The sequence below is a fragment of the Brassica oleracea genome, chromosome C3 (assembly GCF_000695525.1).
Source record: "Brassica oleracea var. oleracea cultivar TO1000 chromosome C3, BOL, whole genome shotgun sequence".
Classification (NCBI taxonomy): Eukaryota; Viridiplantae; Streptophyta; class Magnoliopsida; order Brassicales; family Brassicaceae; genus Brassica; species Brassica oleracea.
Window position 1 is genome coordinate 14671115 of NC_027750.1, and position 20681 is coordinate 14691795.

At 38.1% G+C, this 20681-nt stretch overlaps 4 protein-coding genes and 1 pseudogene across 4 annotated transcripts; 3 read left to right on the forward strand and 2 right to left on the reverse strand.

Moving 5' to 3' along the window:
- LOC106329955 overlaps positions 1-4376 on the forward strand; it is an 11914-nt pseudogene extending 7538 nt beyond the window's left edge.
- Positions 4377-5148: 772 nt separating this feature from the next.
- On the forward strand, positions 5149-7131 carry LOC106333792 (L-type lectin-domain containing receptor kinase V.4-like). The gene has a single exon (XM_013772196.1). The coding sequence runs from the start codon at positions 5149-5151 to the stop codon at positions 7129-7131; it is 1983 nt and encodes a 660-aa protein (XP_013627650.1).
- A 2821-nt stretch (positions 7132-9952) lies between these two features.
- Positions 9953-12593, forward strand: LOC106335862 (acyl-[acyl-carrier-protein] desaturase, chloroplastic). Its single transcript, XM_013774516.1, has 3 exons — positions 9953-10231; positions 11157-11661; positions 11734-12593. The coding sequence occupies exons 1-3, from the start codon at positions 10098-10100 to the stop codon at positions 12292-12294; spliced, it is 1200 nt and encodes a 399-aa protein (XP_013629970.1). The 5' UTR covers positions 9953-10097; the 3' UTR covers positions 12295-12593.
- A 691-nt stretch (positions 12594-13284) lies between these two features.
- LOC106333821 lies at positions 13285-14057 on the reverse strand. Its single transcript, XM_013772222.1, has 2 exons — positions 13833-14057; positions 13285-13750 (listed from the first exon to the last, which is right to left on the reverse strand). The coding sequence occupies exons 1-2, from the start codon at positions 14043-14045 to the stop codon at positions 13526-13528; spliced, it is 438 nt and encodes a 145-aa protein (XP_013627676.1). The 5' UTR covers positions 14046-14057; the 3' UTR covers positions 13285-13525.
- A 2718-nt stretch (positions 14058-16775) lies between these two features.
- Positions 16776-17635, reverse strand: LOC106334437 (jacalin-related lectin 24-like). The gene is made up of 2 exons (XM_013772715.1): positions 17435-17635; positions 16776-17264 (listed from the first exon to the last, which is right to left on the reverse strand). The coding sequence occupies exons 1-2, from the start codon at positions 17633-17635 to the stop codon at positions 16776-16778; spliced, it is 690 nt and encodes a 229-aa protein (XP_013628169.1).
- Between the last annotated feature and the right edge of the window lie 3046 nt (positions 17636-20681).

Below are 20681 nucleotides of genomic sequence, written 5' to 3' on the forward strand. Positions count from 1 at the left end.
GGTTCCAACTTTCTGATGTGGAGCAGACAGGTTCATGCTCTGCTTGATGGTTACGACTTGGCCGACTACATTGAAGGCTTCATCGTCGTGCCCTCCGCAACGATTACCTCTGAAGACGGTATCACAACCAACCCGACTTACACTCTCTGGAAAAGACAGGATCGCCTGATTTACAGTTCCTTACTCGGTGCAATCACACCCACGATTCAACCCATCATGTCCACTGCGTCAACTGCATCAGAGATCTGGCAAACCCTCACCATGACTTATGCGAAACCAAGTAGAGCTCATGTCAAGCAGATTCGTCAACAGATTCAAAACTGGAAGAAAGGCAGTAAGTCTATCAATGAGTACTTTCAAGGACTTACAACATGATTTGATGAACTCGCCTTACTTGGAAAGGCCCTTGATCATGAGGATCAAATTGAGTTTGTATTGGATGGTCTTCTTGAAGAATACAAGACCATTGCTGACCAGATTGATGGCCGTGAAACTCCTCCTTCGTTGCCTGAGATTCATGAAAAACTTCTTAATCAAGAAGCAAAACTTCAGACCATCGCTACTCCAGTGACACCAGCCCCTGTTACAGCCAACTTCACTAATCACAAAGGCTCTTTCAATCAAAACCGTGGCAACCACAACAACAACAACTCGCGCTGTGGAGGCTACCGTGTGAACCAAACCTGGCAACAATGACAATTGGTCTCCTCACCACAGCAGAACAGCTCACGTGGTTATCATGGGAAGTATCAAATCTGCAGTGTCTTCGGACACAGTGCACGTCGGTATCCTCAACTTCATGGTGGTGGCTCCTCCAACTACAATCAAATGCCCTCTCAGAACAATCCCTCCTGGCAGCCTCGAGCAAACGCAGCACAAGCCACACTCTACAATCCAAACGCGTGGCTCTTGGACAGTGGTGCGACGCACCATCTAACCTATGACTTGAACAATCTTGCTTTACATCAACCGTATACTGGTGGTGATGAAGTCGCTATTGCAGACGGTTCAGGTTTGAAAATCACACATATTGGTTCTGCTTCTCTTCCTGCAGCTTCCATATCAGTTAAGCTTAAAGATATTCTATGTGTTCCAAGTGTAAACAAAAACTTGATTTCAGTTTACTGTCTTTGCAATACTAATCAAGTTTCTGTGGAATTCTTTCCTGCATCTTTTCTGGTGAAGGATCTCAGCACGGGGGTCCGGTTGCTTCAAGGTCGCACGAGGAATGATTTGTATGAGTGGCCAGTGTCCCTTTCCCAGCCTTTAGCGTCCCATGTTTCTTATCCAGATACCAAAACCAGTTTAGCTCAATGGCACCAGGGACTTGGCCACCCATCCTCTTCTATTTTAAAAGCTGTTGTTTCTCAATTTTCATTACCATGTTTCAAAAACTCTTCTTTTGTTTCTCCTTGCAACGATTGTTTGCTTAATAAAACTCAACAACTTCCTTTTCATCAGAGTACAATTGTCTTTTCTCACCCTCTTGAATACATTTTTACAGACGTCTGGCAGTCTCCTGTTTTGTCCTCTTGTCCTAGGTGACCACTTCACTAGGTACACTTTGTTATTCCCTCTCACTAAAAAGTCAGACGTCAAAGCCATTTTCGAAACCTTCAAACCCATTGCAGAAACAAAGTTCAACACAAAAATCTGCAATCTTTACTCTAATAATGGCGGAGAGTTCATTGCTCTTCGTCAGTTTCTTGCAACCCACGGTATCTCTCACCTAACCACACCACCTCACACTCCACAACACAATGGCCTCTCCGAGCGTAAACACTGCCACGTTGTTGAAACTGGTCTCTCCCTTCTCTCAGCCGCTCATATGCCTTTCACATACTGGCCTTTTGCCTTTGCCACAGCTGTCTTTCTAATCAATCGTCTCCCCACGCCTATCCTCTCTAATATCTCACCTTTTCAAAAACTTTTTCACTCACCCCCAAACTACCAAAAGCTTCGTACATTTGGTTGTCTCTGTTACCCTTGGCTTCGTCCTTATGCGCCAAAAAAAATCCAAGACCGATCTCTCCCATGTATATTTGTTGGATACTCTTTGTCTCAGAGTGCTTATCAGTGTCTTGAACCTCTTTCTGGTCGTATATACATCTCTCGTCATGTACGATTCAATGAAACAGAGAAACCATTCCCTACCCTGACTAAGCCAAGTACCAGTAGCAATTCTAATCCTCCCGTCCCCTCTGAGTCCCCACATGTGACTGTTCTACCCTTTACGCTGCCACTCGTACAATCTTCTCCAGCGACTGTGAACACCGAACCCACGAGCTGCGATTCAACACCTGTAGTGCATTCGCCAACTGCAGTTGTAACACCAACACCAGCGACATCTTCTCAGTCTGAAACTGCACCTGACACTGCACTGCCTCCCTCTCCAGAACCACTTCCAGAGCCGACTGCCGCTCAGCCACAACCAGTTGAACCTCGACATTCTATGACTACACGCTCAAAGAACAACATCATCAAACCAGTTGTTCGATACAAACTGCCAATCTCCAAGCTGATCCACACTGGATTCCTTCGACGTGGCAGCATGCTATGAAACACAAGCACTGGCGTGATGCAATGTCAAGAGAATTTAACTCAACAACAGAGATTTGGACTTGAGATTTGGTTGCTGCATCTGAAAAGATGAATATTGTGGGTTGCCGTTGGGTGTTTACAATTAAGTATAACTCAGATGGTAGTATTGAGCGATACAAAGCTCGTATCGTCGCCAAAGGATATCATCAGCAACAAGGTGTTGATTATGAGGAAACCTTTAGCCCGGTAATTAAGTCGACAACCATCAGAATTGTTCTTGGCTTGGCTGTCAACAACGACTGACCTGTTAGACAAATAGACGTCAATACTGCCTTTCTGCAGGGTCATCTAAAAGAGGAGGTCTTTATGTCACAGCCACCAGGGTTCACGGATATGGATAGACTCGGTCATGTTTGTCGACTTCGCAAAGCCCTTTATGGCTTAAAACAAGCTCCTCGCGCTTGGTATTCTGAACTCAAAACCTATCTACTACAGTCTGGCTTCACCAACTCCTTGGCTGATACCTCTATGTTTATTTACAAGAACCACTCGAAGTTTGTCTATGTTCTGGTGTATGTCGATGATATACTAGTAACTAGGAGTGATCAGACACTTGCCCAAGCCGTCATCACATCTCTCTCCAATCGATTCTCTATTAAAGACATGGGGAACCTTAGCTACTTTTTTGGCATAGAGACACACGGAACATCGCAAGGACTCCACATGAAGCAAAGGAAATATATTGTTGATCTTCTTGTGAAGGCAAACATGCTGAATACGAAACCGGTGTCCACTCCACTTGCGAGTCATCCAAAGCTCACGCTTCAATCGGGTTCACCACTCTCAGACCCGCAAGAATATCGCAGGATCGTCGGAAGTCTCCAATATCTAGCACTGACTCGTCCAGATGTCTCTTATGCTGTTAATAAACTGTCCCAATTCATGCATTGCCCGACCACAGATCACTGGCAGGCTGTAAAACGAGTTCTACGCTACCTCTCTGGAACTCTGAATCATGGTATCTACCTACAGAAACAGAAACTCCCAACTCTCCACGCCTTTTCAGATGCAGACTGGACTGGAGACTCTGATGATTATGTGTCAACAAATGCCTACATCATCTTCCTTGGCTCTCAGCCTATCTCCTGGAATACGAAGAAGCAAAAAGGGGTTGCGCGATCTTCCACAGAAGCTGAGTACAGGGCAGTCGCTAACACTGCATCAGAAATCAGATGGATCGCTTCTCTCCTGCTCGAACTTGGCGTCCCGATTCCCACAGTTCCAACTGTGTACTGCGACAACATTGGAGCAACTTATCTTTGTGCCAATCCAGTGTTTCATACTCGAATGAAACATATAGCAATTGATTACCACTTTGTGTGCGGTCAGATATAGAATGGATTCCTTCGGGTTACTCATGTCTCGACGAAAGATCAATTAGCAGATGGCCTCACCCAACCACTTGCTCGAGCTCCTTTTCAGTTATCAAGGTCCAAGATTGGTGTTACTACAGCACCACCATCTTGAGAGGGCATGTTAAGTAAATAGATGATACCAAAAGGATCTCTTTGTAAATACTTATAAGTCTCAGTAGCCCTACATTGTAACTCTGTATAAATACGTTTTACATACTTAATAATATATTCATTCAGCCAATCGTATAAGTGGTGCAAATCTTGAATGGTAATTTGCAGCTTCCAGATAATCTACTTGGTATTGTCAAAGCTGAGAAGGTCAGAATGTGGTCCGAGACTTCTGAGAGAGTAGTTGATGTTCTGACATCACAGTGTTCTGTTGGTACCTTGGCGTTTACAGAACCTTTCACTGGACGTTGAAAGGTTACGTCAAGGCCCGTTGTGAAATAATATTAGATGTGTTGCTCTATAGATAATCTATGTTGTTCATTATATTGATTGTACCGTGTTGTTTATATTCTACTTAACTCGGCTGTAACATTGTGAATTTCTATATATTTGTTGATAAACATGATTTAATTTGCTCTTGGTTAAGCGCACCTTAGCATGAAATAGAACTGAGAACTGCTAAACGTGTGGCAGTGGTGCTATATCATTGGATTAATTAATTTATCTTTTTATAACAATGCTTATTGTATTTTGTACTAAACAGATGTCACCAACTGTATGCAGAGTCGACATTTAAAAATTTGATGTAGAATATTTGACTAGCTCTTTGTTTTTCCTATGAATCATGAATGTTTTGGACACCATTGACTCTGCAACCTGTAGCTTTCTGTCCTTAGGTATCTGCAGGTCTTGTCTAGTTCATGTTCTTTGTCTGAAGTCATTAGTTGACTTTTAAATGTTAAATTTTGATCTTTAATGTTATCTTCTTGTCACAACTCAGATTTTAAGAAAACGTCTTTCTCTGACCAGCTCTTTGATTATTACAATGACCTAACCTATGAATGATTTAGACACCATGTTAATCAATTGATTTTAAACTCTTTAAGTCTGCAAATCTGTATCTCTCTGGTTTAATTTATTGCAGATCTTTTGACTATGTTCATGTGTTTCGTGTATCTGAAGTCATTAGTTGACTTAATATATAATCTTATTTCCTTGCAACCCTCTCAGTTTACCAGTAATCATGTCTCGTAAACTCGATTGGTGGATGGTTATGCTGATCATTGCTCTGTCTAATACCAAGAACTCCCATTGCAAGCTGGTGTGGGAGGGCTCCATTGGGCTACTCAATGGTTTCACGTCGTTAACAAACACCAAGAAGCACGCCTTTGGTCAAGCCTTCGACGACGAGATACTTACTTTCAAGAATAACTTCACAAATGGTACCGTGCCTTCTTTCTCTGTCAGCTTCTTTTTTGCTATTGTCCCTGAGCATAAGCACAAAGGCTCTCATGGTATGGCCTTTGTGATCTCTCCCACTAGAGGGATTCCTGGTGCATCTGCTGATCAGTACCTTGGAATCTTTAACAAATCAAACAACGGTAACATCTCAAACCATATCATCGCTGTGGAGCTTGATATACATAAAGATGAAGAGTTTGGTGACGTTGATGATAACCACGTTGGTATCAACATTAATGGAATGAGATCTATTGACTCGCATCCTGCTGGTTATTATGATCAAGATGGTCAGTTCAGAAACCTTTCTTTGATCAGTGGAAAGCTACTCAGAGTCACGATTCTGTATAGCCAAGACAAGAAGCAGCTTAATGTCACCTTATCATCACCGGAAGAGGCTTATCACCCCGACAGGCCGCTTCTTTCACTGAACCAAGATCTGTCCCTATTTGTTTTGGAGAAAATGTATGTCGGCTTCTCAGCCTCAACGGGAATGGTTGGAGCAATGCATTACTTGTGGAGTCGGTTTTTCACATACGATCTTAATGTTCATGAACTAGACTTCCCTATACCGACGTTTCCTCCATATCCAAATCCAAAGTCTCAGGTGAAGCGGACTGTTATGGTGACCTTCTTGACAATTCTTCTCTTTATTGCGCTTGTTGCCTCAGCTTTAAGTATCTTCTTCTATAAGAAACACAAAATGGTAAAGGAGGTTTTAGAAGAATGGGAGATTCAGTGTGGTCCCCATAGGTTTTCTTACAAGGAACTCTTTAAAGCCACCAAGGGTTTCAGTGACAAACAACTCCTAGGTAAAGGAGGGTTTGGTCAGGTCTTCAAGGGCACACTTCCAGGTTCTGACACAGAGATTGCTGTTAAACGAATCTCGCATGATTCAAGACAAGGAATGCAGGAGTTCTTGGCAGAGATATCGACTATTGGTCGGCTTAGACATCAGAACCTAGTCAGGCTTCAGGGCTATTGTAGGTACAAAGAGCAGCTCTACTTGGTTTATGACTTTATGCCCAATGGAAGTCTTGACAAGTACCTCTACCGCAGAGGGAATCAAGAGCCACTCACTTGGAACCAACGTTTCAAGATCATCAAAGATGTTGCCTATGCACTCTGCTATCTTCATCATGAGTGGGGACAAGTTGTGATTCATAGAGACATCAAGCCGGCTAATGTCCTGATTGACCATCATATGGATGCAAGGCTTGGGGATTTCGGGTTGGCTAAGTTGTATGATCAGGGTTTTGTTCCACAAACATCTAGAGTAATTGGAACTATTGGGTATATAGCACCTGAGCTCATAAGAAGCGGAAGAGCAACCACAGGGACAGATGTATATGCCTTTGGGTTGTTTATGCTGGAAGTTTCTTGCGGTAGAAGGTTGATAGAGCCACGAGCACCCTCCAACGAGGCCGTCCTTGCTGAATGGACGTTAGAGTGCTGGGAAAGTGGAGATATTCTCGAGGCAGCTAGTGAAAGACTCCATGCAGAACAAGATAGAGAACAGGTGGAGCTTGTTATGAAACTGGGAGTGTTATGTTCACACGAGGTTGCAACAATTAGGCCGGACATGTCTAAGGTGATCAAGATCTTGAACTGTGATGTGCAGCTTCCAGATAATCTACTGGATATTGTCAAAGCCGAGAAGATCAGAGTGTGGTCTGAAATACCTGAGAGAGCATTTGATGGTTTGAATACACAAATGTCCATCGGTACCTTGACGCTTACGGAACCCTTTACCTCTCATGGACGCTGAGACGTGATGTCCAGGTCAGTCGTGCAATGATGTATGACGTGTTTGTGTTTTTAACATGAAAACATATGAAGTGTTGCTTTATAATATGTATTTGTATATTGTATTGTATTGAATGTATCGTTGCTTTATAAATATTTTATGTTGTTCATCGTATTAAAGTTATCGTTATCTGGTTCATTGCGAACTTTTTTTTTTTTTTTTTAATAATCCAGTATCCATCCGACCATTTTTGCGTGATCGACTAATCCACCGGGCCTAAGCCCATGCCATTACAAGATTTTTAAGCGTCCCCTAAAGGGTCCCTGGTTACGCGAAGTGGTCTGGAGGGCGAGAGGCAGCCCATGTAAAACCCCTCGTGGCCAACGCGAATCGAACCCGGGACCGTATCGGGGCCGAAGCTCCCTCAAGTACCACTAGGCCAACTCGAGTTGGTTGATTGCGAACTTCTTTATTTGTATATAAACATAATTTTTCATGTTGGTTCGGCTCACTATAGCACCAAACAAAAATGGGAGATGCTTTAACGTGCGCTGCTGCAACAAGAAATTGCGCAAACAATTAAGCATGGTGCAAGGTTGCTAGGTTTGTGACAGCTCTAGCTTGTTTTGAAGCTAGGAGTGTTTAAGTTCGCATAAGGCTGAAGAGGTTTAGACCGGATATGCCTACGGTGGTTAAGATCATGGACGGAGTTTCTGAGCTTCTTGATAACCTGCTCGATATTCTTAGAACTGAAAAGTTGGGGAAATGGTACGAGAAGTATGGAGTGTGCTTGATACGGAAATGACGATGGAGTCTGCAGGTAACTTCACAGTCAAGGAACAATGACTTCTGTCGTACGGTAAATGTGATTGTAGCTGACGTAAGATTTTTAACATGTGATGGTGTTACCTTTTCAAAAAAATTTCATGTTGTTGATTGTAATGAATGTATCGTATTTATTACTGTTCTTACTTTATACCGGCGGTGTGTTTATTACACATGTGACCTGAGAAGTACGTGTTTATGTGTTTACATTTATGTTGTAGTACTTGTTGTGTTTTCTTGCTTGCAAACTACTAGTAATTGAATAAATTTTGTATATTTTCAGCTGACCAATGGATTTAGTTTTGCTAATCAATATATATACTCCTTTTAATAGATTATTGGTATTGTAAAACTGGAAAGCACCAATCAGGATAATTAATTACTAACACATACTCCCAAAAAATTATTAAAACCTTAAACCAAATTAGTATTATAATCTTTCGTCGCGGTCTCTATGTCAAATCGTTGTGCTCTCTATGTAAAACGTTGTGCTGAAACTGGGAGAGCATATAATAAAGACATTCAATGATGCAGAGAGATGCAGAACCAAAGACCAAAGTACGGTCAATATTACTTTCATTTGCCAAGTGGGACATCCACGTGGAGAAGCAACGCCATTTGTCCCCTCATTTTCTCGTGGATTCTCACGCCCTAACATTGAATATTGCGAAATTAAATTTAAAAAATTAACATTTGTATTTTATTGACCTTTTACCCCTGTTAGATCTAATTCACAACTACAATTACACAAAGACATGTTTAAGAAATGAAATAAAGCCATCTAATAATCTTAGTATATCTTACCTAAGGAGCTCATAAGTCACATCTAATCATGTACTATATATTAAGCCAAGAAATAACCATCAAGTTGGAAGCATATAACATATTCTTTAGATCGCACAAATAAGCAAGTAAAACTAACTACATTTTCCAATTCGAAAATGTTTATCATAAAATTCAATTAATTAGCTATTGATATATAGTAGATATGATCACATGAATAAATACTATTTAGTATATACATTTATAAATTATATAGAGTAAATGATAGAGTCTTCGCTTCAAATATTAGTGTTAATTGTCATTTATCTTATAGAGAATACTAGAAAATTTACTAACATATGACAATATTAAATTTAAAAAATTCCAACTGCTCTAACGAAGTTATGTATCCATTGTTTCATTTTGACTATACAAAATAATTTTTTCGACATTGATAACTATACAAACAATTAAGAGTGGTAACCGATCGAATACTATCTTAATTTTAGTATTTATGATTTTTTTAGTATTTTACAAATATCTAAATTTATCTTTTGCTTCAGAAATATATGAATATCCAATTTTTCGTATTCAAAAAATATTTACGGATATATTATCTATTTTGTTCAATATAAAAAAATTAAATTAAATTTATTTTTATGATATAAAAGACAAATTAAATATTAGTAAAGCCATAATGTTTCGTAAATTTAGAAATTAACTAAATTTATCATAAAATATAAAATATAGAAAATTTGTAGTTTTTATAAAGATTTTATATTCCTTTCTTAATTAAATATTTTATAAGTAATTTTATAAATAAAATTATATGTTAGAAATCGATCACATAAAATTATATATATTTAATTGTAGATATATATTTATTTGAATAAAATTCGGAGGATAGCGAATATTTGACTCTAAATTTTTTAGTATTTGTATTTTTTTAATGGACGTTGATTTTTAATATTTTGTTATGCTCCGAAAACTTATGGATATTTAAATTTTATGGATCAAAATGAATAACAAATCAAATCATAATTAACGGATAAAATGTTTGGCTCTATAGACAATGTTGTGATGTAGAAGAAACTCGAGGGCAATTTAGATCAATGCTTAACAAAAAGAAAACGAATTTGATTTCTAAAAGAAATTTGTTTTAACACATAATATATGGCGTCATATTTCCATTTTAATTATTATTTATTTATTTCGTGACTCTTCTCTATCTCTCTCTCCTCAAGGGTAAAAGACTTCTTCCCTCGCCGCTGTTTATTCATCTATTCTGTGGACGAAACTCAACCTTTAAAAAGGAGTCCAACCAGAGATAGTGTGAGAGCATTAGCCTTAGAGAGAGAGAGAGAGCTCGCTTGTCTCTGAAAGAACCCACAAGAAAGATTATGGCATTGAAGCTTAACAACCCTTTGGCATCTCAGCCTTACAACTTCCCTTCCTCGGCTCGTCCGCCAATCTCTACTTTCAGATCTCCCAAGTTCCTCTGCCTCGCTTCTTCTTCTCCCGCTCTCAGCTCCAAGTCTGTCTCTTCCCCTCTCTCTCTCTCCCTCTTGTTTAAGGATGAGATGTGGTTCCTTGTTTCACTGTGTTTCTGGGTTCTTGCTTGCTTGTCGATTTCGGATCTTGATTTTCTTGATTCTAGCGTGGTCTTGATTACTCACATTGGATTAATCTATCAAATGGATGTGCTTTTTTTCAATCTTGGAATAGTGATTAAAGATGGGGCCAGCCTCTGATATTCTCTGTTTCTCAGGCCATTGATTCATTTAATGCTTTCATTCTCTTATTACACATCATCATAGCATTCTGAGATTGCTCCATGTATAAAGTCTTTGCCTTTACCATCATAATCATTCTGTTAAGATTAACAACATTTGCTAATGATCTTTAGATTCCTTAAGAGTCATTAAAGAATCTGACTTTCAACTAGCTTCTTTACTCAAATCCTGTTCTTCCCCCCTTGCCCAAATTTTCAACTTTTGATGTTTTTTTTTTATTTTCTGTGCATTGAGAGGAGATTCTTGAAACGTGTCACTTTTCGTCTGTTTTCTTTCTTCTTAAGTGAGAATACAACTTGCGTCTATGCATGCGTACTTCGTGGCCTCCTCTCTCTATAGTTTACGTCCAAAATGTCCTTTGATTTGTTTACTCTTTTTTTGCCTTTTTATCTTGTCTCTATCTGATCTTTATCTCTTGTCTCTTGTCTCTACCTTTCACCCCCTGCAAGTTTTTTTTTTTTTGCTTCACATTGCCAAGTGAATATTGAACTGCAAGATGGATTCATAGATGCATATATAACATCTGTTTAGAGATGTAGACATGAATGTTTATCCAAATGTGTTCTTGTCTCATCTGTGTGCATCAGAAATAAGACCTTTCATGTTTGTTTCAATGAAGTATAACTATATGCTGATGATGCCTCTCTTTTCTTATTATTGATGCAGGGAGGTTGAGAGTTTGAAGAAGCCATTCACACCACCAAAGGAAGTGCACGTTCAAGTCTTGCACTCCATGCCACCCCAGAAGATCGAGATCTTCAAATCCATGGAAGACTGGGCCGAGCAGAACCTTCTAACTCATCTCAAAGACGTGGAGAAGTCGTGGCAGCCCCAGGACTTCTTACCCGACCCTGCATCCGATGGGTTTGAAGATCAGGTAAGAGAGCTAAGAGAGAGGGCAAGAGAGCTCCCTGATGATTACTTCGTTGTTCTTGTGGGAGACATGATCACAGAAGAAGCGCTTCCGACCTATCAAACCATGCTGAACACTTTGGATGGAGTGAGAGATGAAACTGGTGCTAGCCCCACTTCATGGGCTATTTGGACAAGAGCTTGGACTGCAGAAGAGAACCGACATGGTGATCTTTTGAATAAGTATCTTTACTTGTCTGGCCGTGTTGACATGAGGCAGATTGAAAAGACCATTCAGTACTTGATTGGTTCAGGAATGGTAAGAGAGAGACTAATCATAATCCATTTCTTAACATGACTTCCTAATCAGTACTTAACTTCTATGTCACAGGATCCTAGAACAGAGAACAATCCTTACCTTGGCTTTATCTACACTTCATTCCAAGAAAGAGCCACCTTCATCTCTCACGGAAACACAGCTCGCCAAGCCAAAGAGCACGGAGACCTCAAGCTAGCCCAAATCTGCGGCACAATAGCTGCAGACGAGAAGCGTCATGAGACAGCTTACACCAAGATAGTTGAGAAGCTCTTTGAGATTGATCCTGATGGTACTGTGGTGGCGTTTGCAGACATGATGAGGAAGAAAATCTCGATGCCTGCTCACTTGATGTACGATGGGCGCGATGAAAGCCTCTTTGACAACTTCTCTTCCGTGGCTCAGAGGCTCGGTGTGTACACTGCTAAAGACTATGCGGACATTCTTGAGTTTTTGGTTGGGAGGTGGAAGATTGAGAACTTAACCGGGCTTTCGGGTGAAGGAAACAAAGCGCAAGACTACTTGTGCGGGTTGACTCCGAGAATCAGGAGGCTGGATGAGAGAGCTCAAGCAAGAGCCAAGAAAGGACCCAAGGTTCCTTTCAGCTGGATACACGACAGAGAAGTGCAGCTCTAAAAAGGAACAAAGCTTTAAAAACCTTTTCACTCTCCGTCGTTCCTCATTTGATCTGTCTGCTCTTGAAATTGGTGTAGATTACTATGGTTTGTGATAATGTTCGTGGGTCTAGTTACAAAGTTGAGAAGCAGTGATTTAGTAGCTTTGTTGTTTCCAGCCTTTATATGTTTTTGTGTTTGGTCCCTTTAGTAAACTTGTTGTAGTTAAATCAGTTGAACTGTCTGGTCTGTACTCAGTTTTCACTGTGGAGTTTTGTTTCAGTTTGAGGTTAGTTTCATTGCAGAGAGAACTTACTTATCCATTAATATGAAACTTGCTTCAAGGTATGGCTAACTTGTAGCTCCTCCCCCCCAGAGATTTAGATGTGCTGAATTTGGAGAAAATGCAAGATAATCATTACTCATTAATCAAATATTTCCAATAAAAGTTGAGTAAAGCTTTTTGATGTCTTATTGCTGAAGTTGCGTTGAAACAAAGTTAATTTCACATACCCTTTACTAAGTTCTCTCCCCTGCAGTTGCTAAATGTCTCAAGTTAGCTTATTTGTGTATACTTCGTTTGAGTCTTTTATATCTCAACTGTTTTACTTGTTCATGCTTATTTTCAATTAGAGATGGTGAAGTGCAAAAAATTGAAGTTGTGCATGAATGTTGTAAGAGTAGCTAGTGATTGAAGTCTGAAACTTTAGTCTTTCAGTGAGTTTTTTTTTGAAGATAGTGTGGATGGTTCTCGTAGATAATCACTTAGTTAATGTTCTTTAATCCGATATGTAACCATTGTATATGGCTCCCAACTAACCTGGTGACAAATTCAGAATAATACTTCAGCGTCAACTGCAGATTTTGTGTAATAAAAACGAACTATCATACATATACAGAAACAAAATGGAGGAAATAATGAGATGTCAAGACAAGTTAGTGGCTGCTAAACTAAAGAAGATGAGAAATGATTTGGAGCAGTGTTAAAACCAAACAGTTCATTATCATAGCAGAGCCTCCTGATTACTTTATTTCATAGTTTAATAGGGATACATCATAACAAGCTGAGAAATAAAACTATTGTTGAGACTGACTCTATGGAAAGATTAGACTAAGCCACATGAGTAGTCTAGTAAAACCATATAGTATAAGATCAAGAAGTCTTCACCATCACCGCTTGCTTGTTGAGACATCTTCCCCGTTGATCGCCATAACATTTGGGACCAGAAGCCTCACATAGAAACCAATAGATGTCAGCTGAGCATGGTTACAAGTTCCAAAGAAACCTCCAAATTCACGGCGTTCAAGTATCCCTGAATGAAATCCATCTTCTCAAGACCCACTTCTCCTGCATCGAAGGTCCAGTGAACCGCATAGTGTGTACGTTCATTTGTTTGAAACGCCAGAGAGGAAATGTAACCATTGTGTATCTCCCCGCATATCCCTTTCACAAACTCTGTCTCATGGTTCAGCCTCAACTGCAGATTCATGTAATCAAATGAAATATATCACACACACTATATGAAGTTAAAGTTGGATGAAAGAATGAATGATACTTACAATACGCCTGCTACAGACAGATGATGATGAACCGTATGTTTCAGACATGACAACAGCTCCATTCTCGACATATCCGAACTGAATTAAAGTTACTCCGTGTTTGTTGAATGAGACGTTAATGTGCGATATCACATTGTGGGGCGTCTCATCCCACTCGAAGCACCCAGAGCCGGTACGGGAGTGACCAAGCGGCCCCATTGTTATCATCTTCATAATCAAAAAGCTAAGGTCTAAGAATATAGCATAGAAAGGACAAATAAATAGGCAGGCTCGTGAGACTGTACAATGACCGAGGAGTTTTTGTTTTACATGGCTTGTGTGTATGTGAAGCAAGCAAAGTAATAGGCCACACTACATTTAAGAAGCCTGGAGATATGTGCCTTTAGATGACTCTGGAGATATGTGCTTAAGAGTATCACAAATTTTTATGCAAATTCCTAGTAAAAAGAACATGAAGAAGGAAACAAAAGGTTTCATTTGCAAACGAAGGATCAGCTATTAGGTGAAAAACTAGGTACCTAGGCCTGGGCATAAAATCCGGAACCCGAAATCCGAACCGAACCCGAACCGAAAAACCCGACCCGTTATCCGACCCGAAACGTAAAAATACCCGAACGGGTCTTGTAGGGTGGTACAAAAAATATCCGAACCCGAAATGTTATTAACCGAACCTGAACGGGTAACCCGAAAAATCCGAAATTAATAGTCAATATAAATATTTTGAAATATTTATAAGTATTCCAATTATTAAATTCAATATTTGTGGTAATATTATATATAATAATAAATATTAAAATTCTAATAAATGCTTTAAGTACACAATTAGTTATAAATAAGTATTTTATAATTTGCTCATTGAAATAAAAAGTCTACTCTCTATAAGACAATACATATTGTTTACAAATGATGTTTGTTTTCATGCTTGATTTAACATTTTATTGTTATTTTATCAATTTTATATGTGATAGATTAATTTTTATTTAATTTAGATGTTTTTCTTTATGTTTTACTTCAAAAATTTTGTTTTTTACTTTGGTTATATCCGAACCAAACCGATATAACCCGAATCCGTACGATATATGATTACTTTATGGGTTTTATGATGAAATACAATTTTGAACCGAACCCGAAGTGTTATTATCCGAACCCGACCCGTACTAATAAAATTTTAGTATGGGACCTAGAAGCGTAAACCCGAAAATCCAAAAACCCGACCCGAATGCCACCGAGTACCCGAACACCCAGGCCTATAGGTACCAGTCACAATATTTTGCTCTTCAATATATTCAAAGCCATGAAAATTATTTTACATTTGATATTTTCTTACTATAGAATAGCACTATGCCAAGATAAATTGCAGTGCAAAGAGCTGCAAGATTAAGTGTCCTGAAAACATGTAGGAATCTTTGCTGTGTTTGTGACACAAATGAAGAAAAAATTAATCACTAGTAAACTCAGATTGCTTTACTCGCTCGCTAATATCATAAACTTATCTTGTTTGTTTCATAGTAGGAGTTGTGTTTAATCGAGCCATCTGACGGGTTCACTAAGACGATGCTAGTCTTCGCTGATGTGTTCTATCCGGGTTTTGCTCATGTTCGTTTCATCTCGGGTCTTCCCTTTACTTTCGTTTGAAGGATTGTTTGGTGGTTCTTCTTGGTTCAAGCTTGTTTGACGGTCTGGTGGGGCTGTCATTCTGCTCCTGTGCGTCATGCTAGGTCCAGTCTTTTATTGATTCAAGCTTGTTCGATGTTATACGTCAACCGTTTGTTGTTGTAGGTTAAATGAATTGCACTTGTGGCTTCACCGAAATCTATAATTATCTTGGGATGAGGGTTAAGCAAGAGATTCATATTTACCTTTTGTCCCGTCAGTTTGTGCAGACTGGAAAGCAACTCTTTACTCGATGAAATATTCTCGAGACCTTTGAAATTGTCTCAGTAAACAGACTGGTGGTTTCCTCTGCTATGTAGATAGCAAGTAATGTCTCCTTTGGTTACAGCTTTGAGCAAGCTGGATTTCAGGACGAGATGCCATGGAATTGGTCCACAAAAACCAGTATGTTGGTTTGATCTTTTTCTAATATGGATTGTTGTTTTTGCTTGGTTGAGCTTTACTTATATCACCTACTGGTGAGTGGAACTTTGTTCCTCGTGTTTGAATTAAACAGTGTTAAAAGAAAAATTATGCATCCACGTTTGATTTGTTTTCTCATTTTCTCGTTTAATCATTGGGGCCTAAAAGCCTGATTTAAAGTGAAAGATGGGTCAAACAAGTTTTTTTTAATTTGTTTTCAAACTTTATACGTTTTCCATTGTTTTTTAAGATATCTCAATTTTATTTCCTTTGTTTAAATAAAAACATTTGATTTCCTTTTAGTTGTTTTACCATACTAAACTCTGTATAACAACAATTGAAAATATTTTTAAATATTCTTTTAGCATTATATCTTTTGTTTATTGAATATAATTTCCTTAAAATTAAAATAACTTTCAAACCTCTAATACGTATAGTTTATATGACAAATATTTAAAATTATATTAATAAATTATATTTAATTAAATTAAATTAAATAATTATGATCCCGGTAAAATTATTTTCAGGCTCTGCCACTGCTTACGGAAGTTTTCGGAGAATCAAACATAGCAAAAGTCTCAAATTACACTGATAAAACTTAAGTCATGTGCAAAGATTACTCAAGTCTAAGAGGCTTTAAAGAACCAAGCCAAGGTGTGGTTAAGTAGATGCCGTAGTGAACAATCATTCGACTAAAAAAAATAGGCCAGCTGAAAACTGATGCTTATAAAAAGATGACAAAAATGTGGCTTCATTCATTAAAGTACGTATATAGCTTCTAGTTCAAAGCACAAATTAAGGAACTAAACATAAAAATAAGACTCAAGAGTACTAAACATCTTGCATGGATGCAAAGAAAAAATGTAATCAAAGGTTAATGAGAAACTGGATGGCTTTATTAAACTTGGAGAGTATCCTGTCTTTGAGTTTGGACTTACGACAACGTATGGGCTCGACAGGAAAACCGTCGACGACGACGTTGGGGTATTGATAATGACCGCTCGGGGTTGTATGATCCAGTGATTCCACACGAACGAATTGGTGATCGTAGGTGGCTCCGAAGCTGGTTCTAGGGACTTGGTCAATGATGCTTCTATTGTGAGAGATATACATGCCAATGGATGTCAGATAGCCGCCATATTTTTTCTCGGAGAAAGACCCATATAAACCACAAAACTCACTGCGATCACATATCCCCACATCAATTTTCCTCGCAAAACTTTTATGATAGCCAGAATATCTCTTACAAAACGGTCCGTGTCTCCCCTTGTTAGTGTGAAATGTCAAAGACGTGATATGGTTGTCACAATGATCTCCACTCAATGCAGTCAAATATTCATCGTTTTCCAGTTTCACCTGTATATATATTTGCCTTGACTTCATCATAAGTACAAAAAAACTATATAATATAAACAAAAGAACTTTTGTAGAAACAAAATCTGAAGGTTCCTGCAAACATATTTGATTTTTGTAACTACCAATGGAAAAAAAAAAAAAAGAAAGCTGAAGATTCTACCAAAACTTACTCTTATGGTGTGTTCACCTCCGAAGTAACCGTGCTTTTGAGACTCGACATGAACTCCCTCATGAAAATAGATGAACTGAATAGATTTAATGCCATAGTCGGTGAAAGTTACATATATATAAGAGATCCTGGCGTGTCCCTTCTCGTCCCAAATCACGTCGGAACTAAAAAGAGTTGATCCGATTGGTTCCAATTTGAACATCTCTGAGTACACTTTTTCGTTGATAATTGTAAAATAATTTGTTCTTGTGACTTGTGAGGATACATATATATACTCGAAGGTCGAAAGATTTGCATAATTTCTTTTAAGAAAGCTACCTAAAACAAACTATAAATAAACTTGAAAACAGTAAGTTCATCAAATCCAATAATAGTTAACCAAAAATGCAATACTAAAATATTTTCCTAATCTCTTGTTCACCTTTCGTTTTATTTACTTGCCATTTATGCATTCGTGCTTTCCATTAGACTTACGATTTTCGTATATACGGCTTTGGAACATAATGTAAAAAGAGAAACTCAGGCTTCTGAATCTTCAATTTCCTCTCATATTATCTCTTCTCAGAACTCAATAAATAACAGAAATAACTCGAGTTGTTTTTATTAAAGACAAGGAAAGGAAATTAAATAAAAATAATGATTAAGTAAGATAAATTAAAGGATGGCGACTGCCGAGGGAGAGAGACTACGGAGCAGTGCCGGTGCAGAACAACTGGACGCCTAAAGCAAAATTTCAAAATTTGCCCTTTGGAAATTTGTAAGCCTTCTAACCACCATACTAAAGAAATTATTTGTAATTGATGCCCCAATTTTTTTTATAAAATTTGGCGGCTAAAGCACATGACCTTGCTAGGGAGGAAAGGCTTGCAATAGTCAGATAGAGACCGATCGAGTAGAGACGAGAAGAGGTACAAGATCCAAAGAAACCAGCAAACTCACTGCGGTCATGCATCCCTGAATGAAACTCTCTCTTTGTAAGCCTTAGCACAAAGCTGGAACTATATAGAGCGAAATGCTTCATGTGTCCTTTCGTTTGTGTAATATCACCATAACCCGAACACTCTCCGCTAATTCCAGTGACAAACTTAGACGCATGGTTCAGCCTGACCTGCCAGTTTTTTTTGTAGATCATTATAAACAGTAATTAATAAATAAGTTAATTGATGAGCTTGATGAGAGACTTTACAATTCGTGTGCTATTGCTGTTGGATGAGCCATGCTTCTTAGACATGACTAGAGCACCATTCTTGACGTACCGAACTGGATTGATGTTAAATATCTGTCGTCGAAAGAGACGAATATGTGTGAGATTCTGTCATTGGTCACCCCTTCCCAGGTTACTATAGAGCTATCTCCTAAAGGCCCAAGTTTCCTCATCTCCATGATGTACAAAGCTAGTATATACTTTTACATCAAGATGCATACATGTTATATATTGGAGACTTATAATAACCGAGGAATTTTGTGGATTCTTAGTTATTTTGTGTTCATGAGTTCTTTTTGTTTGTTCTAATAGTTCCTTTCTAGAGTTCAACTAGAAAACTCTCTTTGAGTGACCTCCTTTCTAGAGTTCAACATGCAAAATAATGTAATGGTATAAAAAATAACGCATCATGATTATAATAGCCGAACTTCACCATGCATCATGTTTAATCCTTGGAGGATAGGCTTAATATAGAATACTATACGTATATTGATAACAGACAAGAAGATTCTTCGATCAAAAACAAAAACAGAGGAGAAGAGTTAAGAGTACCAAATTAAGAACCTCCAAACTCACAACAATCATGTATTCCATAATGAAACTCTCTCTTATCAAGTATCAACCTTCTCCTCGAACACTGAGGTCGAGCGAAACGCTTCATGTGCCTTCCAATTATGAATAAATAAACTAGACTATAAATTTTTCAGTTTGCAATGTGTCTAATACAAGCGTCAGAGTTGTTTTCTACTGGTTTTCTAGATACCAAAATAATCGTATAGCTTGCTCGGCAAACAATATGATTTATCAATTTGAGCCATTGTTGAAGCTATGATATGATGATGATTGTGCGGACTCTGAACACAATAAGAGAAAATTTTCTTATGATGTTTCGTTCATTCAGTCTCTTATCCATGATCTCCTCAAACTGCATCAAAACTGAAACAGAGTAGATTTGCTTTTGCCTTAAAGTTAAATTTTAAAGAAAAGCATGCATGGAACCCTAGCTCTGACAAATTATAAAATAAAGATGATGTTGACATTTTATTATTAGAAGTTTGAGAAAAAAGAGATGAAAATAAAGACCACTTAAATTGAATATTTCAATAGAAAACTGCAACATATTGAGGCAGACTACTGGGGCGTTCTTGCTCACACAACTTTGATAGAACCGTATTATATAATTTACGGAAAACTGAATATTGTAAGGAATAAGATTGATAAAATTATACCAAAGATTAAGAAAAAGATGATATAACTGCAGAGGCGGGATATTATCTCTTTCCTTATACGTCCCGTAGTGCGACGGTTCGATAACGTAATGAGTCCCAAGATACAACTGCAAAAAATCTTCTGATTTACGTCACTCTATCAGAAGTCTGACGAAACTAGTTTTGTGTGTACTCTCAGACTCAAAAGAAAAAATCTAAGAAAAAAAATATGAAGGATTGTAAGCTTTTGCTTAGTCCAAGGAATTGAGATTACTGCAATGTTTCTTTTCTATTTATAAGACAAACGAAACACTTCGATCCTTATGGAGCACTAACGTACATAGTCATTAATAGCAATAAAGGAAATTGATTCCCATGACTACGATTCAGAAACGTTAGTATATCAAGTCATAAAGTTGCATTGACCACATCAAAAGCCAACAATATACTTTAATTGAGTTTATATTTAACCAAATACCAAAATATTTTATGAATATAATTTAAAACAAGTTTATTGACATTTAAGTCTAATCAACTTATCAAATCTAAATTCAAACTCAAATATCTAAAGTGAAACATTTGTTAAATTTTATATTTAACCATATAATAGCTTTATAAGCTTTTCATGTCATTCACTTTATACCTTCATTTCTCATTCAAAACAACTCCGATTTTGACCAACAAATACACTAACTCATAGTTTTCATGGTGACGATTACATCGTATCCAAATTCCGGTCTTTCCGACAGACGTCTCCGTCGAAAAACCCATCAAAAAAATGGTCCACACCACTTTGTCAAAAACGAGTTCCAACAATCTCCCACATGAATAGAAAT